Source organism: Moschus berezovskii, chromosome 12 (genome assembly GCF_049115385.1).
Source record: "Moschus berezovskii isolate FMDL1 chromosome 12, NW_MosBer_1.0, whole genome shotgun sequence".
Classification (NCBI taxonomy): Eukaryota; Metazoa; Chordata; class Mammalia; order Artiodactyla; family Moschidae; genus Moschus; species Moschus berezovskii.
The window spans coordinates 35,871,811-35,883,039 of NC_142471.1; the positions used below are offsets into that span (position 1 = coordinate 35,871,811).

Here is an 11,229-nt window from a genome sequence, read left to right on the forward strand (position 1 = left end):
GTGTAGGACCGAGCATCCGCTAGGACCTAGATGGGGCTCCAGGCACACAGCAACTTGGTGGTTGCTAAGTGGCTGAGGGACTGACAACCCACAGGAGGCCCCTGTCCCCACTGGGCTCTGAGTCTAGACCTCTGCACTCCACGAGCTGTGGGCAGGAGGGCCTGGAACGGCCCAATCTCTCTCTCCCCACCCAAGGCTGCTCGTGGGTTCATCTTGAGGCTCAGGCAACTCCTAACTCACCCTTCTTTTCTCCCTCACAGTTACCCTGGGGGTCCGAATGCCCCTGCAGGCATGGGTGTCCCTCCACACACCAGGCCGCCCGCTGACTTCACTCAGCCAGCAGCTGCCGCTGCAGCAGCTGCAGTGGCGGCGGCAGCAGCCACGGCCACGGCCACAGCTACGGCCACCGTGGCAGCCTTGCAAGAAACACAGAATAAGGATATAAACCAGTATGGACCGGTAAGGGCCACACTAGTCCTGGTCCACTCAGCAGACAGCCCCGGGGATTGGAGTCGGGCTGTCCGTGTCTGTGTGCTAGGAGGAGCGGATGGTGTCAGGGTGCTTTTAGGTTTGCCTAGAAGCACAGGGAGGGGTTATGTGTTGAGGTGTGGGTTTGTCAGTGTGATTGAGTGTGGCGGGGGGTGTTTGGGAGCTTGTGTTGGTTTCGCATGTTACTTGTATGTCTCTGTGTGGGGAAAGATGTTCCATATTGCAATCTGGCCCCCACTTAACCGGAGAGCAGGCTGTGTCTAAAGCAGCCTCAATGCCAGTCTGTCCCCTGGTGTCCTCTGAAGACCGGGGCTCCGCTAGTTGTCTCATCTGTGGATTTTGCCCAGATCCCAGCTCTGACCTTCAGAAGGAGGGGATCAGGTGTGAGAAGAGGCGGAGCCCTCGCAGAAATGCAGGACGGGTGTGGAGGTTGGGGATTTAAGTTTGGGGACAGCAGGGCAGGTGGGCAGAGATAGGCAGAGCTGACTCCACCTCAGAGTTGATGGATAGAGGGTGTGTATCTATTGGCTGAGAAACAAGGGCGGGCCCAGGGCTTCCAGGAAAGGGGCTCTTGCCTCCATCCTCATCCACCTCCATTCTCCCATGCCCCTCCCCACCCCCGCACCCCCTTTCCCATTCCCTGCCTGCCTCCCTGGAAATGCTGCCTGTGCATTGGAGTGACTGCGCCCCACCCTTTAACACCCCTCGGGCTGCATCTTTCCTGTGCGGCCTGCAGAGGGCAGCCGTGAGCCCAGGCGGCCGGTGGTCCTTTGGAGCCTGGTCACCAGCTGCGGCCACACAGGAAAGTGCCCCAACTCCCAGTCCTGAACCCCCCACTTCCCCCACCCTTCCTTCCCTGCACTTTCAATGCATGTGGCATTTTATTCTTTTTTTTTTTCTTCTCCCGTTGAAGGTCTGTTCCTCTTTCCAGATGGGTCCCACCCAGGCGTATAACAGCCAATTCATGAACCAGCCCGGGCCTCGGGGGCCTGCCTCCATGGGGGGCAGCATGAACCCCGCAAGCATGGCGGCTGGCATGACACCCTCGGGGATGAGCGGCCCTCCCATGGGCATGAACCAACCCCGGCCGCCCGGCATCAGCCCCTTTGGCACACATGGGCAGCGGATGCCCCAGCAGACGTACCCGGGCCCCCGGCCCCAGTCCCTTCCCATTCAGAGCATAAAGAGGCCATACCCTGGAGAGGTGAGTGTGGTGGCAGGCAGACGGTGGGCAGGATGGGTAACGGGGAGGACCTGGGACTTGAAGACACGGGTGCTGTGGGCAGTACCTTGAAAAGGGCGTGGATTGACCCTCAGGAAACCTGAACCAAAAGGCAGAGTCTTAGGAATCAGGTGCTTCTGAGTTTAAGGTCAGCGCTGGCATGTCCCATCGAGAAGACCTTGAGCAAGTCATGTCTTCTCCTGGAATCTCCGTTTATTTCTTTCATGACCATCCAGCCCACATCATGGGGCTGCCTGGAAGTCTTGAATAAGGGGATGTACCTGGAGCTCCTGGCCCTGGGACTGGCATGATTAGGCACTCAGCAAGCAGTGACCGCCCTTAGGACTGTCTTCTGTCTTAGCGCAGACAGTAGCTGGGCGACTTAGGGTAAGGAACTAAGATCTCCTTGGGTCCCATTCCTCACACCCACGTGAGGGCATCTCACCCAAGAGTGAGAGAGGAGACAAAGCTCTGTGAAGATCTGAAGGCCCTGCACCTCGGAGAAGTGACTGGAAGTCAGCCAGCATGTTCCTGGGGCTCTGCCAGGGGCAAGGCTGCCTATCAGGCTATCCGGCCCACTCAGCCACAGGATCGGGGAAGACCAAGGGAAGCAAACCCACACCTCCTGTCCTCCAGGAGCCAGGACTTCAGCCGGAAGGATGAGGTCTAAGCCAGAAGCCACAAAGGAATGATGCACGATGGGGTGTTTGGAACTCAGCGTGAGGTCTGAAGAAGAACTTCCTGGAGGGGGCGTCACAGGGCCTTCAGAGAGCACTCAGAAATAGGCTGGCAGTGAATGGCCTATGTGGGTACCTAGGTAAAGGTTTAGTTCATCTGCAGAAGGCACGGAGATGCTTCTCGGGAGGCCCACCTTGATTCCTCACCTGGATGGAGCCCATCCCAAGCATCTCCCCGTGTCTGCTTGCACGCCTCTTCTCAGGTTGGCTCCTGCCCCTCTCAGATCTGTGCCTTCTGCTTGGGCTTACTGTGCGGTTAGAGCCCAAAGACCTCGAGTTCATCGAAGGTCCGTGTGCTTCCCCTCGGCATCCACTGCTCCCTTGGGCTAGAAAATGGCTGGGCCACTGATGGAGGTACCCTGGGTCCAGGACAGGAGAGGTCAGGGTCAAACAAGGTCAAGCCCAGACCTCCTCCAGGTTGGCACCAGCTCAGGGAGAAGCCAGAGAAGGATGGCAGCTCCCGAGGCCCTGGCTGTCCTTGGGGGTGGGAGGGGCCCTTGACCTGTGCGCCTCACTCCCAAGCACAGTCCCCATAGGAGTTCAGGGCCTTCTCAGCCCCCTCTGTGCTCAGAATCCCAGCATCCTCACTGGCTGGGCTGGGAGTGCATCTGTAGGCCCAGCCTCAGGACTGCCTGCACCCAAGGAGGTTACCACAGAAGAGGCAGCAGAATTCCCAGCATCAGCCTACTATCAGCCCTGCTCCTGTACGCTGTTGGCTCTCCAGCTCTTGCCTGTCACAGCAGGGCACACCAAAGGCTCTCAGTTACCTTTACTAAGTCACCTTCTGTAAACTACTAATGCTACCCAGCTACACAATACCTGACACTGGGCTGTGACACTGGGGGCCACAGCCTACACAGCTTGAGCCTGTCTGGGAATCTCTAAGTACACGCACACTCATAGAACCTCTCAGGTTGTCAGAACCCTGGGGCAGGGGCTGGGGTCAGTCACCTGGTCCTGCACAGGACTCTGCTGGTGGACAGTCCCAGCTTCCAGTTCCTGTCCCGCAGTGATGTGACAGAAATCCCACCGTAACACAGAACAGCTGCCGTATGGCAGCAATGTGAGCTGCACCACGTTCTTCACTGCTGATGCAAACCTGGCTGTCCGCCGCCGCTTACCCTCTGCCCTTCTTTCATGTATTGAGCAAGTATTAATTGCTGGCCTATTCTCTGCCAGATACCGGGACATAGCCATCTCCTGCACCTCTGAGCCGAGAGGGCAAGAAAGACGGCTAATAGATAAGGAGTTTCAACAGACAGGGAAGCAGCACGGACTGCAGGATGTAATGACGTGGGGTGCCCCAGGGTCACCTGATCTTACAAATGAGGAGGCAGCTGGAGGGTGGGGAGTGGCTCTCCAGGACAGTGATCCTGCCCCTCCCAGGAATGGTTGCCTTCCCCGAGAGGGCTTATCTTGTCCCTTCACCAGCCTGATTCTCCCAGCCTCTGCATGGACGACCCAGAACTCAACATCATGTGTTCTGCTCAGTGTGGGGTAGGGAAACAGAGCCTCCCAGATTCAGGGGCTCACCATTGCAGATGTTCCTCCTGTTGTCTTTCACAAACCAAGCACCAGGAGAAACCCAAAGTGGGCTTCGGAATCAGGTGCCCTCCTGATGGTGTGAACAGGAGGCTCTGGAAGTGCCTGGGGGCGTGGGGCTTCCAGGGGAGGTAGCCCTTGAGAAGACAGGCCAGCTGTTGTGTCCCTGCATGTCAGGGCAGGAAGGGGCCCCAGGCATCATCTGGTTCAGCTGTTCCTCTTTGCAGGCCGGGTGGGCATTTTGTGGGTGGCAGCCATCAGGGGCAGAGGAGAGGAGAGGAGGCGGCCCCAGCATCGGTGGGCACTTGGCTTCCAGACACTGATGACCTTTCCCTGCTCCTTTCTCTGCCACCACAGCCTAACTATGGAAACCAGCAATACGGACCAAACAGCCAGTTCCCCACCCAGCCAGGCCAGTACCCTACCCCCAACCCCCCGCGGCCGCTCACCTCTCCCAACTACCCCGGGCAGCGGATGCCCAGCCAGCCGAGCAGCGGGCAGTACCCGCCCCCCACGGTCAACATGGGGCAGTATTATAAGGTGAGTCCCACTGCCCCACGGGCCCGTCTCCTCACCAGCTCAGCTCCCTTCCCCTGCCTGTGTCGTCCTGGCCCTGGGCACCCCCTGAGGTCACCAGGGGGCAGGCAGAGATTTCTGGATGTGACCTCGTATGCTCCGAGCTGTGCGTGTGGTGACCAAAATGACAGACTGGCTTTCCTTGGTTCCTGTTCTCACGGGGCTCAGACGATGGTTTTCCTTCTCCTTTTACTATTTATAGTGCATGCAAGATAATAACAATGAAGGAAATATATTTTTTTAAGAAAAAGCACCCGCTCGAATATATTTACGTTTGATTATTCTATGCACATGGGCACCAACAGTGTTGTACGGCTGTCCTTACGGCTGTAATTTTGAGCCTGTTTGTCTCACTTGCCACAGTGTGTTACTTATTGCTACAGTCCCAGTGGCTGTCACTTTTAATGGCTGCTTAACATTCTCCTGGGAACCGAACGGCATTTTATCCTTTCTGTTGGACGTGTGGGGTGTTTTCTGTGGCTTCACTTTTGAAATAGTAGTATAATATTTTCAGGCACGTAACTCTTTCTTTGGGATTACTATAAAGTACATTCTCAGGAGCGAGGAAGACTCTGGAAATAATTTACACCTATTTGCTCATGAATCATGCCAACTTACATGACCACCCACCACTTGGCTTACGCGGGCTTACTATTTTTACCCCAACTTCAGCACATCAGGTGTTGCTATTTCTATAAACTTACTAAATTAGTAGCGATGGGCAGAGAGAGGCAAAACACTGACCACGGCGGTGACCTGCTCTGCCCTGACCCTGCCTCCCACCCCAGCACTGGGCAGGCCTCTTCGCCATCCCCTGTCCCTCTGGAAGATTTTCATTTCAGGAGAGAGAGAGTGTTTCTGGTAGATTTTATGCCTTCCATTCATGGCTTTGTTTATCTTGCTTTACCAGCCAGAGCAGTTTAATGGACAAAATAACACCTTCTCTGGAAGCAGCTACAGCAACTACAGCCAAGGGAACGTCAATCGGGTGTGTTTCAGTTTCCATCTTGGGAATTATAACCCACATGTACTGTGTTAGAGGGGGCCTCACTGTTTCTGCCCCAGTCTTTCTGGACGTTAGTAGGCCCATCTGCTCCAAGTCACAGAGATGCTTGGAGAATCCACAGTTCAGATGGGTGGGATGGGAGTGAGTGTGGACCTGGCCAGCCCTGGAAAAACGCAGTGTGGGGACTAAGAGATTAGGGAAGGGGCTCCTGGAGATGCTTCGCGTCTGACTCCATCTGGGGACCCCAGTGTGGTGGGATGGGATGAAGGACATGGCCTACAGTCATGCTGTGGGCAGCAGGAGACCTGGAATTGTTTCTAGCTTTCTTCTTCTCCCCAGACTATATTAGACAAGTCCTCCATCACCCTGAGCCTGTGTCCTCACTGGTCAATTGGACTGGGGACCCTACAATCTTTCGATGTCGTGACCCAAGTGAAGGGTAGTGATGCCCTTCCCAGACCCATCTGTCTTCCTATGGGGGCAGAGGCCTCAGTGCGCCCAGAGTGGAGGAAGGGGTTTCCCTGGATGGGGGGGTCTCTTCCCTTGGAGGAGCAAGGGCCGCAGCCCTAGGATGCTAGGGTGGGCGGGGCCTGTATCCAGAGCCTTGGCCCTTCCTTCCTTATTTCTTAAACCCATAACCTATATGTGGTTTCTCTTTCCTTCCAGCCTCCCAGGCCGGTTCCTGTGGCAAACTACCCTCACTCACCTGTTCCAGGGAACCCCACACCCCCCATGACCCCCGGAAGCAGCATCCCCCCATACCTGTCCCCCAGCCAAGACGTTAAGCCACCCTTCCCGCCAGACATCAAGCCAAATATGAGCGCTCTGCCACCGCCCCCAGGTGAGCGCCCGGCTCTCTCCTTCATGTCCTCCCTCCTCTGTCCAGACACCTCCACATGCCCCCACCTCCCCTTCCCTCAGAGTACACCAGGAGTCAGGGGACTTGGAAGTCTGACTGCTGGCCTGCGTGGGCTGGGCATGTGAAAGGAGTTGAGGGTGTGAGAGCAGACCTCCTTTCCCCCTGCCTGAGCAAGTGGAGGCTGGGAGGCAAAGTAGCTCTCAGCTGTGGAAAAGCACTGGGAGAAGTCTTCAGGGCTTCCAGGGCAGACAGCAGGTGGGGACAAGAACAGGATTCATGGGACTTGGGATGCAGGGATGGTCAGGATGGGGTCTGGTGGACCAGAAGATGCCAGGGGCTGTTTGCTGTGCCCTTAATCACATAGCCCGGCTGCTGTGGCCCTGTTCGCACACACCCGCAGGGCATGCAGCCGAGGGCGTGTGTCGTGTGCCATGGCGGCCATGGCGATGCAGCTCACCGGCTCCTCCCCTGTGCAGCCAGCCACAATGACGAGCTGCGGCTCACGTTCCCCGTGCGGGACGGCGTGGTGCTGGAGCCCTTCCGCCTGGAGCACAACCTGGCCGTCAGCAACCACGTCTTTCACCTGCGGCCCACAGTCCACCAGACGCTCATGTGGAGGTGAGTGTAAGGGCGCGGCACAGCCCACGCCACGGAGGCAGCCCTGAGGCTGACATCTGGGCCCTGGCCTTGCCGGGGAGGTGGCAACAGTGTCTGTTTGACACCATCACCTGTTCAGCGTCACTGACTGGGCCCTGCTGTGTGCAAGGCCTTGGGGACGTCATGGGAAACCTGCAGGTGCCTGGGAGACAGACAAAGCTGCCCGAGTGACCCAAGGGTAGGGATCAGCTGCCACTCACCCTGGTCCTGAGAGAGTGCTCAAGGACAAATTCCCAGTGGCTAGCTAAGACCTCAAGGCTGAGAAGAAGTATATTCCAGCGGAGACTCTAAGCTGGCCCTGACCGTGGCTCATGTGGCCAGAGCCAGGAATATAGAGAAGTGCAGGAGCAGGGCTGGGTCCTTCCTGAATCAGGCAAGCAGCTGGGGCTGCTCAAACATCCAGCACTGGCATGTGGGGTCTAGAGGCCCCCTGCTAGCCCAGGCTCTGTGTTCTGAGCCTCCTATACCTAATCTCCTTTGATCTTATGAGTGGGCATTGCTTACCCCCTTGACAGTGAGAAAACTGAGCCTAGAGAAGTGGTTAGCTTGGGTGAGTCCTCACAGGTTGCAAGAAACGGAACTGGGAGTTGGGCTCAGACCTCTTAGACGCCAGAACCCACTGGTGTCTCAAGCCTCGGTCCCTTCTCAGTCAGGACTCAGCTGCCCGCTGAGTACCTTGAGGGCATGAGATGTGTCTGAGCTGAGCGCCTGCCTGTGCACACAAAGCTGTGTGCACACACCTGCGTATACACAGCTGGCCCATTGCCTTGATCAGGCTGCAGAGCAGGCGTGAGACAGCCAGGGTGAGCATCAGGGCGTGGGAGCACAGATGCTCAGGCAGGAGAGACGCCCATGCAGGGCCCTTGCTCACTCATCCCTCCTTACCCATGAGTACCCTCGCCCACAAGACCTCCTGTGCCCTGGCCACTGACCCTGCTCACCTTTCATGCATGTGTGGTCCCTGCTGAGTTTGTGGGGATTCTTTCAGGGCTGTGTCCTTGGGGCCCACCATGGAGGGGAATGGAGGGACTGAAACAGACATGGCCCTGGCCTGGGATGCTTCTTCCACAGGAGCCTAGGACATAATCAGTCTTCCAGCTGGTCTCATTGAGTTAGTGTCTGTCCTTTCTGTCCCTCTGTCTCTGTCCTTATGTTCAGGGGGCTGGGAGATAGTGGCCAGAGTTGTGGGGCTGTGGTTAAACAGTGTGTGGGAGTCCTGGGGGAACTGGGGTTGTTGGAATGGGTTTTGATGGGGTTGGGGGGCCTGGGCAGTGAGAACGTACAGGGTGAGAGAGGAGAGAGCAGGCAGTTAGGGGAGGCTTTATGGCTGAGGACAGAGTCCTGGGCGATGGAGTCCTGGGAGCTGTGAAGAGGTCGACATGTGTGGCCCCACCCGGCATCCTGGAGGCCCTGGGCAGCCCCCCTGGCAGAACCGCCCTGAGCCTCAGCCCCACCCCCAGGTCTGACCTGGAGCTGCAGTTCAAGTGCTACCACCATGAGGACCGGCAGATGAACACCAACTGGCCGGCCTCGGTGCAGGTCAGCGTGAATGCCACGCCCCTCACCATTGAGCGTGGGGACAACAAGACATCCCACAAGCCGTTGCACCTCAAGCACGTGTGCCAGCCGGGCCGCAACACCATCCAAATCACCGTCACGGCCTGCTGCTGCGTGAGTGTGCCGGGGGTGGGGGATGGGGGGCCCTCAGCACCCCGTGGGGTCAGCCATGGCCTGGGGTCCCCCTCCCCACAGCTCTTGGAGTGACCGTTTAGAGGTACCCCAGAAATGTGCCGTTATCCTCACCCCCCATCCCCTTGGGACTGTGGAATAAAATTCAGGCCATCGTGCTCTGGCCCAAGGCCTGGCTTTCTCCCCTCTTGCACTACAGCCTCCCCTCCACTTCCTCTCGGAGCACTTGGACACCGCCTGCCCCCATGCCCACCACCTTGTTCCACTGGGGAAGTTCTGTTTCTCCCTCAAAGCTAGGCTCCCTTTATGCCTCATTTGTAAGAAATTTTTATATTCTAATCATCTTTTCCACCCAGACCCAACTCCACCAAGTCTGGAGTTAACTCCCCTCCTTTGATCACCCAGCAGTGCTAACTTAGAGCTCTGTGTGTGTGTGTGTGTGTGTGTGTGTGTGTGTGTATTTGTGTCCCCTGACCTGTGACTCACTGGTCTGGGACCACATCTGAGCCACGCTCCTGTCCGCCCAGGATCAGGGCCTGGCACTGGGGGCTTGCTTGGGAATTTGCAGTTTACCTCCCCCCTACCACCACTCGCTGGCCTCCCTGGAGGAGAAAAAAGAGCTCTGATATGCCCCTCGTGAGGGTTGGGGCTTCAAGACCACCCAGAGATTAGGGGTCACAGGACTAAGGATGCTGTCAGAGTGAGGAGCTTGTGGGGGCTTGTTGGAGTGGGCAGTCCTGGAAGGCTTCCTGGAGGAGTAAAGACAAGACAACATCCTCTGGCAGGAAGGGTGGAGTAGGTGTGATGGGGAACAGCAGGTTGCAAGGGTAGGAAGTGTTTGGCTCCAATCCTGATGCCTTGTGCCCTGTGACCTCCTTCAGGGGAGAGGGGCGGGTTGCTATTTGAACATCAGTGTCAGCTTTGGTGGAGACCCACTGCTCCTGGGGAGTGACCCCTCTCTAGGTCCTCAGCTCACAGGGCTCTCTCAGGTCCCAGGGGCCCTCTCCTAGTAGGGCACCACTGTGGTTAAGGGGCCCTTTCCTGTGTTTAGCCTCTGGGGCACGGTGAGTGGGCATGGGGGCCATGTGGCAGGGTCCGAGTCCCCGCTTTTTCTTGGCAGTCCCACCTCTTTGTGCTGCAGCTGGTCCACCGGCCCTCCGTGCGCTCCGTGCTGCAAGGCCTCCTCAAGAAGCGACTCCTGCCTGCGGAGCACTGTATCACGAAAAGTGAGTGGGGGCTCAGGGCTGGAACCAGACCGCAGTCTCTCCACATGCACCGTTCCTCGAGCCTGACACCACTGGGCCCTGAGGGTCCCCTGGCACCAGCCCCTGCCCCTTCCCCTCCAGTGCCCCTCCACTAGGGCTGTGGGGACAATCGGATGAGTACACAGTACTGTTTTCACAGGATATGAGGCAGATTAAACCAAGATGCCATGGTGTAGGTAGTCTGGGCAGGCTCCCTGGAGAAGGTGATCACCTGGGAGGAACTGGAGAAGAGGGTTCTTCATTGTGGGGGAAGCACAGAGGTCAATTGCAGACTGGACTCCTCACCTCAACAGCCCAGGCCTAACTTGAGAGAGAGGGACTTGGCTCCGAGTCCCAGGTGCAGACACCTGGGGTAGGGGGCACCATGCAGGAAGTGGGAAGCATGCTACTATACCCCCTTCAAATGTGCTTCTTCGTATGCTGAGCCCTAGAATCCTGCCAGGCCATTTCCACACTTGGAGAACTAAATGCAAAAGTGCCTGTGGGGCTCTCCCACTGACCCAGAAAATCAGTGAAGTGCCAGACTGTTTTTGCAGGTTTTGCAGAAAGTCCTGCCTTCCTAGTGAAGACAGGTCATGAACTGCAGAGACTGGGGGGCTGACGACATGGCCACCTCCAGGGACACTTCACTCTTTTCACCTGAAGAGTGTCATTCCAGAGTATTGGGCATCCCGGGGCCCCCAGCGTGCCGATCTCGCTTTCACCCAGGCCAGGGTGCCCTGCACCTATTTATGAGACCTCCCAGTGTCAGGGGCACGGAGAACCAGGGTGTGCATCGGCCACTTGAGGGAGTGGGGGAAGTCAGGACAGCCTTGCCCTCCTTATCCACTTCTGCCTTTGCCCTACAGTCAAGCGGAATTTCAGCAGTGTGGCGGCCTCATCGGGCAACACGACCCTCAATGGGGAGGATGGCGTGGAGCAGACGGCCATCAAGGTATCTCTGAAGTGCCCCATCACATTCCGGCGCATCCAGCTGCCTGCTCGAGGCCATGATTGCAAGCATGTCCAGGTGAGCAGTCCTGGGAGGAACCTCCTGGAATCTGGCTGGGATGGCGATGGGGTAGGCCCAGGGCAGCAGGGCTGTCTCCAACCCTGGAAGGATGCCATGGCCATCAGCAGCTGATTTCACTCACTCATTCCTGCTATCATTTATCCTTCAAGCAACTTCTCTGTGTACTCAGAGCTAG

General features: G+C 57.4%; 1 protein-coding gene across 7 annotated transcripts in view; it reads left to right on the plus strand.

Moving 5' to 3' along the window:
- Positions 1–11,229, plus strand: part of ZMIZ1 (zinc finger MIZ-type containing 1) — a 150,727-nt gene that overhangs the window by 126,695 nt on the left and 12,803 nt on the right. For 6 of the 7 annotated variants that reach the window (XM_055425350.2, XM_055425354.2, XM_055425352.2 and 3 more), the window contains 9 exons: positions 261–459; positions 1,403–1,693; positions 4,348–4,530; positions 5,477–5,554; positions 6,239–6,413; positions 6,908–7,049; positions 8,549–8,759; positions 9,898–10,003; positions 10,891–11,051. In XM_055425350.2, coding sequence (XP_055281325.1) covers positions 261–459; positions 1,403–1,693; positions 4,348–4,530; positions 5,477–5,554; positions 6,239–6,413; positions 6,908–7,049; positions 8,549–8,759; positions 9,898–10,003; positions 10,891–11,051 — 1,546 coding nt within the window. The remainder of the gene's footprint in view (positions 1–260; positions 460–1,402; positions 1,694–4,347; positions 4,531–5,476; positions 5,555–6,238; positions 6,414–6,907; positions 7,050–8,548; positions 8,760–9,897; positions 10,004–10,890; positions 11,052–11,229) is intronic. The other variant, XM_055425353.2, reaches the window with a different exon arrangement.